The 18209-nt window shown below is 38.9% G+C and overlaps 1 protein-coding gene across 3 annotated transcripts in view; it reads right to left on the minus strand.

Moving 5' to 3' along the window:
- Positions 1-5357: 5357 nt before the first annotated feature.
- Positions 5358-18209, minus strand: part of STOX2 (storkhead box 2) — a 134993-nt gene continuing 122141 nt past the window's right edge. For all 3 annotated transcript variants that reach the window (XM_088661058.1, XM_035111718.3, XM_035111719.3), the window contains 2 exons: positions 15213-17484; positions 5358-7306 (listed from right to left, as the gene is read on the minus strand). In XM_088661058.1, coding sequence (XP_088517184.1) covers positions 7111-7306; positions 15213-17484 — 2468 coding nt within the window. In that variant the 3' untranslated portion in view covers positions 5358-7110. The remainder of the gene's footprint in view (positions 7307-15212; positions 17485-18209) is intronic.

An 18209-nucleotide genomic window follows, 5' to 3' on the forward strand; every position in this document is an offset into this window, starting at 1 on the left:
ATATGCTCAAAAAATATTTTAGTTTCTAACACAGAAAAAGGATAACATGAACATGATAAAATGGACTGAAAACACAAAACGCAACTAGCATACACGTTTTCCTCACATCAGTGGCATTTGCAAAATAAAATAAAAAAGACTTGAAAACGTAACATATAACCAAATGTTATTTAATATTTTAAAAAGTAACACAATCCAAAATGGATATTTCACACAACACTACATAAACAACATGAACACAATATTACCATATGGAGGGACTTTCAAATATAGACTTACAAAAATCCCTGTCCTTTTTTTCCTTTTAAGTTATTATACTAAGCATGACAAGTTATCATCATTTACAATATGGTACACTGACACAATAAAAACCATGTCACAAATGTGCTGTTATAAATCAGTAACGTTAAGGGAAGACATTTCATGAACTGTATTATTTCATATGAAATACTATACAATATAAACAGAACATCCAGTTCGGATGACCTTTACAGCAACCAGAGACCAAGTAATTTTAATTTTTTTTTTCAGTGCAAACACATTTATACAAGGCAGTCTTGGTTGCAAAACTCCCTTCTAGCATACAGTAAGTCCCACTTGCATTTATTAACTCAATTAAACCTAAAGCAACAACCACATTCAGTCACTCACAGGTTACCTGCAGAATTATGATCCCTTTAATCTAAGTCTCCTGTTCATATAGAAGTTAACGTCTGTGCCAATTATTCAAAGGGCCCTATCATTCATGCTCACAGGTGGGTGTCTGATATATTTTAAGCTGTCTATAACCTCTAATCACAGTATTGTTGTGAATCATTATGGAAAAGCATCAAGGGGTATGTGAGAGAGTTTGTCAATGAGAAAAGAACAGTTTGCTTAATGTTTCTTAGGGTACTTTTTATGATGCAGAACAACTCAAAGTGGAGGCACTCTGGTGAGTTTGTGTTTATGCATCATATACTTGGCATGGTAGGAGTCTGGCAGCTGCAGAATATGATACACAATGGCTCTATGATAAACTGTGACCTGGGAACCATCTCCCAACAGAAGTACTTTGCTTCTGCCACTGCTAGATGGACCAAAACATCTTCTCTCTCATCATGAACTATTCTTGTCCACCAACTGTATAGGCTGCATAGGCTACTGTTATTTTAAACTTTTCTAAAGTGGTTAACACGGCCTCTGCCTCTCAGTCACATGATGCTGGAACTGTCACTGTATTTTCTATTAACTATGGGATACTTACAAATGCTTCCATCATAGTCCCACTTAGGCTGTGGCCATAACAAGCCATCTAGCTCACCCCCAACAGAACGATGATGGACCAGCAGTCATGTATTGAGTCTATCAGGCACTTTAGATTTGAGCCCCATGTCCTTGCAGATCCAAGGCAGACTGTAATATTGTGAGCGACAGGCCTGCTGTACTACACATTTAGTTTAACAGATAATCTATCCCTCTCATGCTATATTTTGTGAATACATGTCACAAAACACCTCCATGCGCTTTGGGCTGATCTGGGACCATTTTCATGACATGTTCTTAAAACTGAAATACTGAAACGGATTCAAAGCACAGAGGCTTAAGTATTTTCTGCTAATTTCACATGAATGAAAGCGAAGGTGGAACTAGAATGAAAAAAAACACAGTGTTGTGGCTCCTTAAAGACTAACAACTGCTCTGTGGAATGTGCATGAAGTGGATTGTGGGCCATGAAAGCTGATGCCACAATATATTTATTGGTCTTTAAGGTACCAGAACACTCTTCACTTGCAAAAGACTAACATGGCTGTGACATCTCATTATACTTTTATTTCATTCCATTGCCCAAACCCAGCAGAGCAAGCTCAAAAGACAGAGAGGAGAAACCTCTCTCTCTCTCAAAGTGGATGCTGCGATGGTCACCTGTTAGGCAAAAGAAAGCATGCCTTGATTGTCTAATGGGTAAAGAGGAGTGTTACATTTTGGAAGCAGAGGGGTATAAATCAAATGAACTACTGTAGATTGGGATGATTATCTTTAAGATTATAACTTAAAAGTGATTTATTTAAGTTAACGAAATTAGTTGGAAATATTCTTTGAGGAGCAGAGAGGAATATAAACTACAGCAGTCTCTAATTTACTGAACACAGCGATTTCACATTTGGAAAAGGCTTGTTCAAAATATGCATTTTAGTATTTCTCTTGTGTGTAGTAATTTTAGTTCTTTTTCACTAGTGAGAATGGCTATGTTGCTGGAAGATAAAACATCTTGGCACTGTAGTAAGGGCCACTTCAAGGTTCCAAAACGGTTTCTTTTCTTAGACAGCTTAAAAACTAACTTTGTAATGTTAACTCTGAACTTAATTTTAAATATTAAACAAATGTTCATTGTTACTAGGCAGTCAAACAAGCAGGATGAGGAAAACCCTGTATTTGAGAGGGTTTGGAACTTGGCTACATTGACTTGGAAACTGACTGCAATGGAGTTTATTTCTACTAGTTAAGTTTGCAAAATGCTTGAGATTCTCAGGAAAAAGTACAGTATCAGTGCATTGCCAATCTTTAATGAACAGCTCTTTAGAGCAAAAATTTGCGCCCCCCCCCCAACCAAGAAAGCGGGGAGGGAAATAATTGCTACTTCTTCCAATTGACAGACATGGCTGGTGATTTACTGAAGGCAAGAATGCTTTTAAACCACACAGCTATTTATGCTAATCTGCCTATTACAATCAGGACTATATTTATTCTGTGTGTCCATGACAGTACCGCACGTGTGGACTGGAATCTGGGTGCTGCATGAGAGTCAGCATCCTATGAATCTCTGCAAACAGAGGCTCAAAAATACACAAGGGAAATCTAAAAATTTTAGAATGGCTCTGAACACGACTACCAGTGGTTGGGATGTGTGTGGCTTCAATCCTATGTGTCTCTCCCTCCCTCTCCTTCTTCTATGGGTAGCTGATGCAGGGAAAACATATTTATTTCTCAGGAGATGGCTCTTCTTGGTACAGAATCTGGATTACTTTGCTGTAGAATTGGGATTTTTTTCCAGGTACAGAACATTCACAGCCCTGACTACAATAAAGCCAGTATTATTTTAACGGTGTTAAAAGGTTCTAACAATATGCTCCTCCAATCTTGTTTTGGATTTCTGTGTGAGTGATAATGGCATGGATTTAGCTGAACAACTCCCTAAAAATATATCTAGCATATTTATAGAGAAATCATAGCTTTGATAGCTTTGAAGGGCAGCTGCCACTCAATGCGCTTACCTCGCAAAGGATGCTTCTGAAGATACTTTAACTGTTCCTCGCTCTTTTTACTGTATGTTTAAAGGAAAAACACTCCTGCGGCTTATTTGGTGGTTCTGTTATTATTAACACTAATATCAGAATCTCAGACTATTTATCTCATTGTGAAAAATATTGGGCTCTATAGAATTCAACCCCCAAGATGCACATGATTGAGAAAACTGAGAGCGTATTACGCCAGCGGCCCACTTGGGAGGCAGATAATGCAAAGATTTAAGCTAAACTCTGGCATGATATGTTGCCATAAATGAAGGCAGAATAGGGGCCAAAGAGTTTAAATGGAGGCAGTAAAATACCCGGTGTGTCTTCTGCTAAGCCCCAAACTGCCAATCATATTCCATATACTGTATATATTTAACAGGCTTCTAAAGTACAAGCAACACTAGACTTTCTACCAGGTAGAAACTTCAGCAGAAATGGAAAGACAAAGGACAAATTTGAGCCCCCCCTTTGTTTATCTAAAAGATTCTATGACCCTTGTATAAAATCTCGTACTACTAAAGCCAAAAGCCAATTGAATACAGTAACAGGAAATCATGGCAATGAAAAATGACTTCATATGCAAGCATCGACACACAAGAGAACGTCATGGCCTATTTCTTCATAAAGTTTAAACGTCGCTCTTAACAATACCCTTTTTTTAAAAAAGACATGTTGCTGCATTTCATCAAATTCATGGAGGTAGTTATATGTGTAAAAAAGAATTTTACCATAAAAGTAACATGTTGTATTATAATAATACATATCAAGTGTGCAAAATGCCGACAGATTTGTGTTGACCCTTTAAAGTTGAACACAACATAGAGATTCAACGCATTCTGGTTCTGTAAACCTTTAAGTTGATACATTAGAAGGATGATAGATGATCAACCATGCAATATAAGGTCATCATGATTTCATCACAGGATAACAGTGATAAAAACACTCAAGCTCCACTCCTGTGAGTATATGTCTATAATCTCAAAATGGACTTTCTTAATATTTCTTTTTTAAAAGAATGCACATTAATAATGTTTCTTTTTGTAAGTTTCATTTATATAACATGTTCCGAGATTCACATTAATGCTAATAAAATGCCACAAACATATTATTGGCCAATAGCCATGCCAATATTAACAGAACCTTTTAAAAGCTCATCTTTGGGGACCTTTAAATGTCAGCTGAGGGAGAATTTATTGTTAAAACACTGGAATGATGTCTTTTGTATAACTGCTTAATGTATCCATTTCAATAATCTTAACTAATGGAAGCATATTTCCCATACATGGTAATATCTTCCTCATTCACATTTTTATACCGCATTTTAATTTTTACTTTCAGTTATGAATTCTGATATCTTTCCAGCAATTGTAGTGAATTGATGCATACTATAAATATCAGAGCATGTCTTTTAAAAAAACAAAAAACCCATACATTGCTACTGTATAGCATTATAGCAATTTCCTCCCCAAAACGTAATAACTCTGGAACCTGCATGTATTAAATATTCCCAGAGTTACCTATGTAAGGAATGAGATTTGTCAGGCAATGCATTTCTAGGTTATTATACCATAGTTTCAAAGGTATTTATAAGGCAGGAGGCCAAGTAACTAACCAACCAAGCAGCATAATAATCTCCATTATATGCACTGAGCCATCTCACTACTTGTAGCAAATAGAATATATATATGATAATAAAGCAAGTATCTAGGCCTGATTCTTCACTGGTTGTTCCAGATAGCAGGGCTACAACTCAAAGCTTCACAGGACCCAGAAGGCTCAGTGTGCACAATGGGATTTCATGTATGGAGCATTTCCTAACGCTAAAGTTAAAGGAAGAGCTCCAGTTTGTTCGGTACTAAACACACATCTGAGTCCCTGCATATGTACCAGAGTGCCCTGGATTTGCAATGGACTGATTTACCCCGGTGTAAACTGAAACCAATTGTGCCTAGTGTTTGTAAAGCTATTTAATAAGCACCTGAAAGCTGTTTAAAACTGTTTAAGGTAAGAGTGCACTTTCAGAAGACAACACAGAACACAAGTGAAGCTTGAACAGGTTATACAAATCATCACCAGTACCTGATGAAAATACCGTCTTTAATGGTATGCTTGGTTATATCACCTGGATATCAACAAAAGACAGATAGTGTAAATGTCAATCCATACAACAATTTACACTGCTTCTGATCTTTCTTATTGTGTTTTCTTATTCTACTTGTACCACCATTATGATTGTTTGAAAACAAAATTTATGCAGTACTGGGTTGCATAAATAACAGACAGCAGAATTTGGCCCTTTATACTTTTCAAGTTTACTCTTGAAATTGCAGATCTCTCTAAACATTAATCTAGAATACTTTTCTTAAAAAATAGATTACTTTGGATTAGCAATTTCAGGACATACACATTAGATATAATAAACCTGTGGATACAGAACTTCTGCTATCAACTTTGTGAGACTCACAAAAGAGGTAACGCGATGTCTTTTATTGAACTAACCTTTGTTGATGAAAAACTTAGCAAACTTTTGAGTACATCAATGAATATCTCATTTTCTCGGATCAAACAAATAATCTCTCTCTTCATCAGCGATCCACCTGGACACATTTAAAACTCATGATTATTTTTAAACTAAGTATTTCCATACAATGTTTCCTCACAAAGAAATGTAATTCAATAAAAGGCCTGAAGTTTATTAAGTCTCTAAATCTTTTCTCTACAGTGTATGCTAGTTTCAATAGCCTAATTTAGGCACTCTAAAAGCTACATAAAATAAAAATATAATATGTCCTTCCATAGAAAGAAATCAACCCTTCAGGCTATAATTCATCATTTGTATCACAAAGAGCTTTCTTCTTCTTCTTCTTCTTCTTCTTCTTCTTCTTCTTCTTCTTCTTCTTCTTCTTCTTCTTCTTCTTCTTAACAAATTACTTTGAGAATAATAACAATAATAATAATTTGGGGTAACAACTGGAGTGACACATTTAAAAAGTGATCACTTTACTTGCCTTTTATATTTTTAAAAACCAAAAACACCTGTTACCTCTTCTATCACTTAGTGATGTGCCTCAATCAAAGTTAGGTCTCTCCTTCCTCACCTTCAATTCAAAGTCTTATATCCCTGCTTTCAACTAGGGGAAATTAAGAATTAAGTTTTAGGTAAACATCTCATACTTTAAAAAAAAATCAAAGTAAAAATAGATAACATCTCCATTATTTCCCACCTCTTCCCCAAAACGCGACCTCTTTTGACTTACGTTTGCTATGGATTCTTGCAAGATCATGTCATGAAGACTCACAGTGAAAATGACAGATGTATAAATAATTCACAGGTAGAGCTGAGGTCTTTCCTAGACTCATTTCGCATTGTTTTCCCTCAAGGTGACCCTTAGCTGTTTACTTTCAACGAAGGCTCAGTTTATAAAGGAAAAGAACCATCTCTGTGGCAAATAGTTTAACCAGTGGTAGGGGGGGCATCACATATCTGTGGCATTTTAAAATGAAGTTGGCAACTGCATGACATTGAAAATGCAGGTTACACTTACAGTGTCTAGACTTTCATATATGTGCTCAGTTACGATTAAGTGAAGCAAAAGTGTACATATTATCCCTACTGCTATTCTCTTGCTACAGAGCCGCAAAATGTGAAAAGCAATACCTTGAAATAAAGATTTCTTTGTTGTCCCTAGCCCTACCCAGTTTAGGTAGACACAAAAACTGTGCGGTTGAGATGCCTGGTTTCCCCCCCCCCCCTCCAAAAGACGTAAACATCAGTCCCAGTGTCGTAAACTTTGCTGTATAGGATGAGACAGAAGATCTGAGGCAGAAAGCACTATCAAACACTTGTAACAGAAGCTTGCAGGCAATTAGCAGGTTTCTGCAGTTTTTCATTTTCGCTTGTTGGCGGGTCAGCAGTTGCACGGAAGCTGAACACTGGACCTGCACCACCATGTGCAGGACTGAGGGCTGGGTTCTGGCGCCTGTTGCTTTCAACAATGCTTGACGTGTTGGAAGCTAAGCTCTCACGAGTACTAGAGAGAGAAGGGGGGAAACAAACACACATATAACAGTTGTACATATATCCATCTACTTGCCTGCAAGAAAAGGTAACACAGAAGGTTATATAAAGGAATTCCTACTTTTTCATTTTAACAGTAAGCCGAAGACACTAGTTTAATAAACCATACTGTGCACAAGGCCCAATCGCTCCTACTTCTCTCTTGCCCGGACATCAGTGGGTAAAAAAAACAGCTTAGTGTGATGTCCAAATATGGTTTGTTTCCTTCTTAAAAAACCAGGATTTCTAGGCAGACTCAAGCCAAGTTTGTTGTTGACTGACAAACCAAAATTCTGGGTTCAGATGCTTCCACATCACAGAAAGTCAAATTATAGCTTATCAGAGCTGTGTAAACATGCAGACTCCTGGAGAAGAGCTCACAGTTGCTTTTCACATCCTCTGTCTTTTGTTATGTGCTAAGCCAAGCCATGGTATGGCTTTGCATGTCATCTGAACTCATGATTCAGGTAGCTGCAACCTATAGTCAAAAACAAACCTTGGCTTCAGCTCATGGTTCTAGTGAGGAAAGAGATAAACTGTGAGCCCTGGTTTAGACAACATCAGCGTAGGAGTAAAAAAGAGACTGTGGAGGAGCAAAGAGGATGCAAGCTTCTCTCTGGGAGTCCACACATTTGCATGGTCCTAGTAAGCCATACAGTAGCTTGCTTTACCATTATGTGCAACCTGGCCAATATATTCAGGTCTGTGCAAGCTGTAAATTCCACCCATGTGCTGAAAACCCATCACAATCTGTACTGGGAATTACATCTCAGCTTTCTGTTTTTGGAAAAATAGGTTTCTAGCCCTTATGCCTGCAAAGGTAGGTTTGAAAGTACATAAACAATGTCTACTAAGAAGCCATAATCGGCCTCCATAGTAATCATTTCATTGTCCGGTGGAGCCTTTTGCCCCTCCTTAAGAGCAGAAGCAGAATTAAATAAAGTAACTGCACATTATTTACTTGACTGGCACAACACAATCTAGCTGCAGAATCCAGCCTTTTTGGTGCAAAACTTGGTGGCCTTGTTTCACTTGCTCTTTTGGTGCAAAATATACACATGTCCTTTGATGAGTACACATACCTCCTTCTAAAGACAATTTGGGAGTTAATTCCAGTGATATTTTTTTAACCCTTAGAAACACAGGAAACATATTATGGAGCTAAGCAATCAAAATTCTTCAACACTGAATACTAGTACTGTATATGTTAAAATTAATAATTTCAATACTTTATGCAAGATTTAATAAGTCCTTAATACTGAGCCCATGTCAAGGTGCAGATATTGCCAATTGTTGTTCAAGTGAGGCAAACAATATATCCCAATTGCAGGTGAAACGTAGCACCTTTCCATTCCAGACTGGTGCACTCAAGAACAGGGTTGCCCTGGACCAGACGTGTGGCTGCATGACTGAACTAAGATATAAGAATTACTGCTGTATCACAGGCTCCACTGAGCACAGGCACTTACTGCTCCTTATGTAGCATACAGAACATTTCAGGATAAATCTGAAAAGCCTTTAAAAATAATTTCTAATATATATCATGCTGTCAGCATGACACATTTTCCATAATTTTATCATGCAACTATGACAAAAGACTGACCTTATCCCTGCCCAAAATATGTGTGGGCCTAGGCATGTTACCAATATTCCTTTGTGTATCAAAAACATCATCATGCTTGGGTCTCCCAGGGGAGGGGCAAAGAAAAAGGATATGCGTGCATGAAGCTACAAGACAATTGTAATAAGTTTGCTTCTGAAGTTCTTTACTTTCCCCTTCTGTTACCCTCTCTTTGTTCCTTCTGTGTAAAGCAACATTCACTTTTGTCTGTTATAGTTAAGTATCATTCATGTTTATGTTAAGAATAGCAGGTTGGCTCTTTTATTTTTCATAAGAAAGAGCTGTGAGGAGAGGGGCTCCCTCTTCCCATCCTCTAGACCCAACAAACCTGCTGTACCTAGAAATTGGTGTAGAGAGTGCAGCTCAATGGGACACTGCTGTGTGCAGCCTGAGGAAGTGCCATCCACCTTGGGCCTGCCCATAAAAAGCAAGTCTAGAGTGAAAGATTAGGGTAATGTCCGCTATTTCCATGAGCTCTTCTTGTTGTGGGTGAATTGAGTGTTTGTTTAGACCCCGGGTGAGAACCCAGAGGCTGAGAGGAAGGGTGAGTCAAAAGGCAAATGAACTGATATTGATTTATATACAGTGGAACCTTGGTTCTCAAATGGCTTAGATGACGAACAAATCGGCTCCTGAACGCTGAAAACCCGGAAGTGCTCCAGTTTCTGAACGTTTTTCGCCTGTGCCAATCAGAAGCTGTGTCTTGGTTTCGGAACGTTTCAGGAGTCCAACGGATTAAGTTTGAGAACCAAGGTTCCACTGTATATATATATTTGTATTAATGTAACATTTTTGTATGTAACTGTGTATTTTTGAAATATTTTAATTTTTAGTATATTAAGCGGCACATAGCTTAAATAATCAAACTAATCAATTCCTACCTCAATTCCAAGTTCATTTTTAGGCCATTAATATCTCATACGAAGCCATATTGTTCAGCCGATGGTAAATCTTTCCCAGATAACCCAATTGCTCTGCCACAAATAGACTTTTATAGCCAGCCAATTCCTGAAATGCCATCATTCTGCAGTGGCATTTCAACTAGAGAGTGATCATGGTGGAAATATCACATCAGTAATAAAACAGTAAGAATGAACACCCTAGGCACACTTCTCACTGAACATATAGGGGAGATATGGCATTATGGACTATTGGTAGGAGCTCACAGCACCATCACCAACAAATGTTGCTGAACAGAGTTGTTGATTGTATAACTCTAAAATATATATATATACATCATTTAATTTCCAAATAAACTCAAAGAACAAAATATATAAAATCCCCAGTAAAATAAATATTGGTATCAATGTAAAAATAAATAAAAAGAATAACAAGAATTAAAATCCCACTAAAATTAAGACAAAGATAAATCAGCAAAGAGAGAACAATCTTTTAAATTAATTAATATTTTTACCAGCCACAAATACAATATAGTGTAGACCTAACACATCTAAGCTGGCATTCTACATGTGTTGCACGGAGGGAAAAGGCCCGAATCGTAGTTACTACTAGTCCTGCTTCCAGGGATTGAAGATGTAGAGTAGGGCTTCACATAAATGACTGGCAATGTTGGGAGAAATGTGCAGAAAAAGGCAGTTCTCAAGGTAATCAGGGCCCAAAAGGTCAACACCAGTAGCACCTTGAACTGGGGCCAGAAACACACCAGTAAACAGTGTACAGATCACACAAAACTGGCATGACAGAATCAAAATATCGAGCACCTGTCAGCAACCTGGCTACAGTGTTTTGCAGCAGTTGCAGTTTCAGAACACTTTTCAAGGGTAACCAACCGCACATAGAGCACTTTATTAATTATCAGCAGCAATGTTAATGTTATTGCCATTGGCCTTAACAATTTTCATTTAAAATTTCCAAAACACAAACTTCAAGGAAGTAAAAAAAGTTATATATATATTTTAACCCAATACATTAAAATTACAAATTAAATTAAAGGTACAGTATTTGCTATCTTCTCCTTAGGATATCTTCCACACCAGCTGTTTTGATCCTTTCCACTTCTTTCCCTCAAAGTTAAAACGTATAGCATGTTATATACAGGGCCGTCTCTAGGCCCGGGTCCGGTGGCGCGGGGCACCAGGCCACCAGGCCACCAGGGGGCGCCGCTGTGCCCGCTGCGAGGCATGGCGGAGGCCACCCCAGGCGCACCGGATGCAGCCCTAGGTGTGCTTCTCACCTGTTCAGGCCGCTCTCCAGAGGCGTGCGGGCCTGGGGCCGCCTCCGCTGCGCACAGGGAAAAGGGATGGGGCGGGGGTACCGGAGGGATCCGGCACGCCAGGGTGCCAGGCATGCTTAAGACGGCCCTGGTTATATAGGTCACAAAAGGCTGTAACACCCAGCTTGGTTGTTTCCTGTGAATTACCTTCTTATATTACCTTCCATTCTAGGAGTATGGCAGGCAATGTAAGAATCACTGAAAGGGAGCTTCAGCAATATAAAAATCTAAAAAACTGTGGTAGCAACCTGGAAGATTTGAAGGAAGAAGAGAAAACATGCTTATTCCTTTCCTCCATCCCAGTTTCTTCACAATATTAGCATAGATGTTCTAGTTGGACAGGTGGGTTCATGTCCTAGGCCAACTGTCCATTCTCTCAAAATAGGAACAAATTACAGTATTTTTTTTTGAGTGAATGCAATATTGCTCTTTATATGCAGAAACTGCATAAGTAACAAATAAAAAATGTTAAGATACATATGCACCAGTTGTTGTTGTTGTTTAGTCGTTTAGTCCACCAGTAGAGATGTAAAATTTCTGAAAATTTTGAAGCTTGGAAAAAAAACACCCGTTTTTTTCCGGGGGTTTTCGGAATTAGCACTTCTTTTTTCTTTTCCAGATTGAAAGTCATTCTGTTACTTTAGAAACATAAAATATAACTATGGACAAGTTTAATGGGCATAAAATTATCACAACTAGCATATTAAAAATATAGTGTATCCAAACAGGAACTGAAATTTAACTTTTCATTCATCACTGTTTGCTATGCAACATGCTTACTCCACCTCTATGAGACCTTATGTATTTCCCTCACACTGATGTGTGTGATCTGTTAACCACCTTAGCTACTACTATATGCTTAAATTAGTTTATTTCACTTTTTAAAGACTGTTTTCCAGCATTTAATGTTTAAAATATTTTCATTTATTTTTTCTTTCATAACACTTCTCTGATTGCCACGACAACACTTTCAGGCCCTTTTTGTTGCTCTATATTTTCTTCCAGTGCTTTGAGGCCTAGTGAAGAGGAACAGAACCAATGCATACCACACACATGCAAAAACAAAACTGAAACCTTTTTATTTTCTGGTGACAACAGCTCCTCCTAAAAGAAGAAATGTATCTTGTTCTTGCATTGGAGAGTTCAGTTTGTAACCTATGACTTGCTTGTCCTCACAGAAATTAGAATAATCTGATACCATACACATATTTTTTAAATGATTTATAAAATATTTGAACCCCTTATTTTAAAACATTTTATTCGTCATGTTAAAATAAAACGTTCCATAATCAATCTATTTTTTATTTTTCCAATTTTTCGGAAAAAAAATAAAAAGGCTTCAGGAAAAAAATGGGGGGAAACCATTTCCCCCCGAATTTTTTCGTTTTTTCCCTGGGCCTTCACATCTCTATGCCCCAGTAGTGTATATATAGTGGTACCTCGGTTGTTGAATGTAATCTGTTCTGGAAGACCGTTTGACTTCCAAAATGTTCAACAATTGAGGCGCAAAGGGCTGGCTGCCAAGTCAATGGGGAAATTGGAAAAAACGCAGCGGAAGCCATTTGACATCTGAGGTGCATTTGAAAACGGAAGCAATTACTTCCGGGTTTTTGGTGTTCGAAAACCAAAACGTTCGGCTTCCAAGGCGCTCGAAAACCGAGGAACCATTGTATTTTCTGATTTTTGTCTGCACCAAAATGAGATTGTAACTTTTGCTAAATGTAATCATACAAATAAAATGTGTATGAAACTACACAAATGGATAGTTGACTACAGTGCTATATGCAGGGAAATGTAGGAAACTGCAGAATAAATTTAAATCCATGTTCATATACCGGTACGTAGTTTTTCCAGAGGTATTAATCTGAACTGACTCAATTCAAGTGATCCTCCAAACTTTGTTTGTTTCCTCTGAGGCTTCTCTTTCCATTTCCCACTTAGCATGAACCCTAATTTGCTTTGCTGTGTGACTTGTGAACTAGCAAGATAGGACTGTTCTCCAATCCAGCATCAGAAATCCACTTCAAGCCATGATTTCCGATCTTGGTTTAGAGGGCAATTACTAACCATAGTTTCCTGATTTTGTAAATTATGGAGTATATTAAGAGCAAGGAATGCACTCTGTTTGATCCATGGAAAATAATCTGAAGAGAACCTTAGTCATTAACAGACTAAAACCCCTGTTCCACACATGCAAAAAAATCCACCCCAACCTTTACTTTGAAAATCCTGTTGAGTGGCATTTTGCAGGGTATTAATGCATGGAGATTTGCAAAACACTCACTAAGTTCTTCCCTGAGCCAGTGAAAGATTAAGGAAAATAAAAAATAAGGGGTTAAAAAGGTTCTGTCTATGAGAGAAGCAATACAGGAAGCTGCCTGATATTGAGTTGGAATATTGAACCATCTGTGACAGTTTTGCTGACACTGACTGGCAGTGGCTATCCAGGGTTTCAGACAGGAGATGCTCCTAGCTCAACCTGGAGATGCCAATAACTGAACCTAAGATCTTCTGCCTGCAAGGCAAATGCTCTCCCTCTGAGCTACAGAGGCAGAGAGATTAGAATACAGAACCTGCAGGATAGAAACAAAGCCTGCCTTTTACATTCATATGATATGAATAGCATGTCCATAAAACTGGCAATTTTTTTTTAAAAAAATGCTTGGTTGAAATAGTCAAATAAAATTGCACCTCCACACATACCCTGGAAAAGGCAGTCATCACCACACAGAAAGCACTGCATCTTTTCTGTAAAAGATGCAGGTAGTTTGATAGAAGCAATTTACTTTTAACAAAGCACGTGCAATAAGACCATCCTCATCTTTGTCTGGTCTCCAAGAGCTATAAACCCAGTAGAAAATAGGCCAATTTGAGAAACAACAACAGAGCTCTGTGGGAGCTGACCAGAAAACAAAGACAACAGCAAGGTCTACAGAAGCTCAGAGAAACTCGTAATTAAGAGCCTCCGGCACAGGAATCGAACCTTCTAGGCACAGGCTCCCTGAGTTAACAGCAAGAAGCAGCTGTGAGAAAAGCAAGCTCTCTTTCCAGAGCCAAAGGGCACCAAGATCGAGCTAACAGTGCTATTTCATGCATGACAAATTTCCGACAGAAGATCATTTCTGTGTAGGAAAAATGTCACAGCCTACAGTCTGATCACCAGATCTGACTATCTGTACAACTTCTTGCCTTAGATTAAGAAACAGTGTGGGAGGAACCTGATCTTGTTGAGATCATGCTCTCTTTTCCTCCTGCTCTCTGGCCTCAGAGGACACAAGTCTAGTCTAGCACTGCTAGAGGAAGCAACTGTGGGCTCCACAGGCATTCTTCCCAATGAGTTGTCCTTCCAACATTGGTCGCTCACTACTTTTGTCTTCATTTCAGGATAACTGATAATATAAAGACTATTGCAATCATTACCAGAAGTGTGCAGAGATTGGTAGGGTTCACTATTCATTGCAATAAAACAAAGAATGACTTGACTCTGCAATCCTATAGGATCCCTTCTATATTCGAGTACATAAACCTAGGCAGATAATCCATATAGGCAAGAATTTCACCACACAGCTGCACCATGTTTGAGTATCTGTATCACATCAATTTTTGCCAAAGCTTAAGGAAAAGTATAAGCAGAGTTTGGCTCTAATGGGTTCATGCTCTCCCTTTTCAGTAGAAAAAGGCTTTCTTTACCACTTGACGGTACGGTGACGAAGTTAATTCAGAAAGAGTTGGGTTACCTTTGTGAGCTTAAAGGTATTGATTATTTAGCAGAATAATACTGACCTAGTCATCCTCTGAAATAATCACAATTATCCCCAGTTGTGTAAACAACCTCACAAATGTCTGGTGGCTGCCTAACTTGGGAAGAGTAACCAACCAGCCAGCATAAAGTTAGCAGAGAAAACCTGTTATAAAATGCTATCATCGAATAATAGCCCAGCCTCGTAATACTTAATGCATACGTAGGACACGATAATTTAAGATTAAAATGTTACAGGTTTTGGTAAATGAATGTTAAGATCTTACCGTGGCGAATTGAACCCACTATCGACGGTGATGCTGCTGCTGTCCATGCTGTCCAGTCTTGCTGAATGTGTGGCTCTCTGGTTGTTGCTGTTTTCCGTTTCCTTTGGAGCAAGGAGGGTCAGATTCTTCTCAAACTTCCTTTGCAGGTCTCTTTCTTTTTCCCGCTCAAGAAGCCACTGCATAGTGCCCACATCATCCCGGTTCTTTTCTTCTTCAGCGTTCTTATTGGTCCCTTCGTCAGAATCGTCATCATCCGATACGTTGTAATAGTCAAAGGATGCCTCTTGGTTCCTGGCTGTTTCTTGCTGTCTCTGTGAAACAGGTATGACTTGTGTTACTGAGGTTACCATAGCTTGCTCGAGTTTGTCGCATCTGCCTGGCAATGCATCAGAAGGTGTCTTTTGATGAGGTTTTAGTAGTGGCACACCAGGCTTGTGAAAACTGTTCACAGACAGAGTACTGTGGAGAGGCTTAAAAAGTGTGTCTTTACTAAATATTTCTTTCCTCTTATCAAGGCTACTAGATTCCGTGTTGTGGTGTTGAACCAGTCGGCCATTTGCAATCACTTCGGGGGGTTGGCTAGTTGCAACTGGTCCACCACTGCTGTTTGGCCCTTTAGGCGACTCCTCTTTGTGCACCCCAGGCTCTCTGGCTATGTGCTGAGACTGCCTTTCCGAGGGAGACACTTTTTTAATGCTTTCTGTCAAAATCACTGTGTCGTGGTCTTCTTTATTTTTCCCCAAAGGTGAAGGAGCAGTAAGTACAGTTTCACTAGAAGTGTTGCACTGAAAATAATCATCAATTGCTGATTTCGTTGTACAGGAGTTGAGCTCATTGTACGGGGGCAAATTCTCGGCTGGCTTGCTTTGTTCCAAGAGGCTACAGGAAATGGGAGTTTCTGAATTGCCACCAGTCTTTTCAGGTTTAACTACTTCTTTGTAGTTTACAGATGACATAAGAGCCCTTTGATGACTGAGTGATTGAGAAGGCCTTAAGGTGCTATCGTCAATGTACGTTTGGCTGGTTGTTTGGTCATCTTGACTGCAAGCTTCAGCTATGTCTTCAGGTGTACCTAAAGAAGGAGCACCCAGAGGTCCTTTGGAGTTATCCATCGATCGAGACCGCTCCTTGGCTTTATGAGACCTCTCATTCCTTGATCTTCGGTCCTGCGTATGGCTGTGGCTTCGATGGACCTTAGAATGGGAGCTTCCCCTTGAAGGTTCAGGAAAAGGCATTTCAGTTCTCCTTTTGGCTAGTTCACCAGATACATCCCATTCAGGTGTCATAGGAAAGTGAGATTCAATTACGTTAGGGCTGCTGTGCATAATAAAATTGTCCCTCTTGTGTTCTATTATGAAACAGCCTTCCCGTGGGGACCTTGTGAGGGGATCATAGAAATCATACTCTCTTTCACCCGGAACATCCAAATGGGAACCCTCTGAAGGATCTCCTTTAGAGACCCGAGTTTTGCTATGTGACCGAGATTTCCCATGAGACTTCCTATGACTTCTACTCTTTTTGCTTCTCCCACTATGGTGAGCTGAAGATCCAGCTTTGCTTCGTTGAGCTTTTTCTTCTTCAAGTTTCTTCATTAGTGCAGTGTGCCTCATGACATTTTCCACAGTTAGATCTGGGTTAATACGCCTAATAATCTCCATCTCTACCTCCCTCGGTATAGTGGTAGGGGTATCTTCATCCCTCAAAGGCCATTCTTCTGGAGGAAACTGGGCAGAAAAGTTGGCCAGCTGTTTTGTCTTGTCCTTTTTGAAGCTTAGTCGAAACAATTTTAGCCCAAATTTCTTAGACTGCTTTTCTCCATCCTTAGGCTTTGTAAGTGTCTCTGTTTTATACGAAAAATTTACAGTACTTTTACTTTTTTCAGTGGGTGGCACCTGGCACATGGAAGGGGGGCAGTAGGAGTCCTTGCAGTCTTTTGCCGATTTCCTCTGTAGAGTGGAGGCATGTATGCTGTGCATGTCTTCTCTACAACAATGGCAGGAGTCGCAGTGGTTTTTGGGTAATGTTCGGTCTCTGACGCAGCCTGAGGTGGAAGGCGTTATAGTTCCTTGCTGTGGAGAGGTACACTGAGACCTGTCAGGTATCCTCTCATCCAGATGGTACCATTTACTGTTAGTTCTTATAAGGGATGGTGTTATAAAATAAGTCTGTGGGGTCACAATGAAGTAGCCATCTGGTGTTGGGTATATTTTCCTCTCCCGTACCAGCATGTTTAAGGTATGACGAAGGATTTCTGGACTTGGCGTTGGAACACCTGAAACAACAGCAAAATGTATTTATTAGTTCTTTTTAACCCTTCCCAAAGCATGCAGATCCTTGACATGTTCTCAAAGATAGTTTCTGCTGAGCAAGCAAAACTTGGTCGAGCATCCTCCAGCATGTTTGCTTTTAAGCTATCTCTTGCACTTGAGGTCTCTAAATTATTAACTAAAAAGGGAAAGCACTAGCAGAATGTGAAAAAATTCCCTTATTTATTTTCAAAGTGTTGGTGAACCTTAAGGTTCAAAGTTACACCTCTACACCAAGCCCCGAACTTGATTAATAAATTTATCAATAGCTTGATAAATATTTAAATCCTAATTAGCCAAGTTTATTGCATATAACACAAAACAAGGCAAGAATAAAATGCTGTTTTTGGTATCTGCACATGTATTTAAATAAAGAAATCATATCAGAAAATTAGTAACAAATGCCGGGGGTAGGGAAATACACCTTAAAGAAGCAGATCAACATTTCCCTGATTATATCATAAACTATTATCTTAAGAAAACTGAAGGTGCAGAATTCAATCTAAAAGAAAGTGTCATTTCAATATCAGGAGAAAGTCAGATTATGTCAAATTTTTCACACAATACACAGATGGCATTAGATTTTGAACTTGAGGTAAAGCTAACTCTAAGACCAATTCAGAAATACAACAGGTTGACTAGAGAGGTTTTATGCAAAAGCTAGATGAATAAAAAAGCTTCACAGTGAATA

Source organism: Zootoca vivipara, chromosome Z1 (assembly GCF_965207765.1).
Source record: "Zootoca vivipara chromosome Z1, rZooViv2.hap1.1, whole genome shotgun sequence".
Classification (NCBI taxonomy): domain Eukaryota; kingdom Metazoa; phylum Chordata; class Lepidosauria; order Squamata; family Lacertidae; genus Zootoca; species Zootoca vivipara.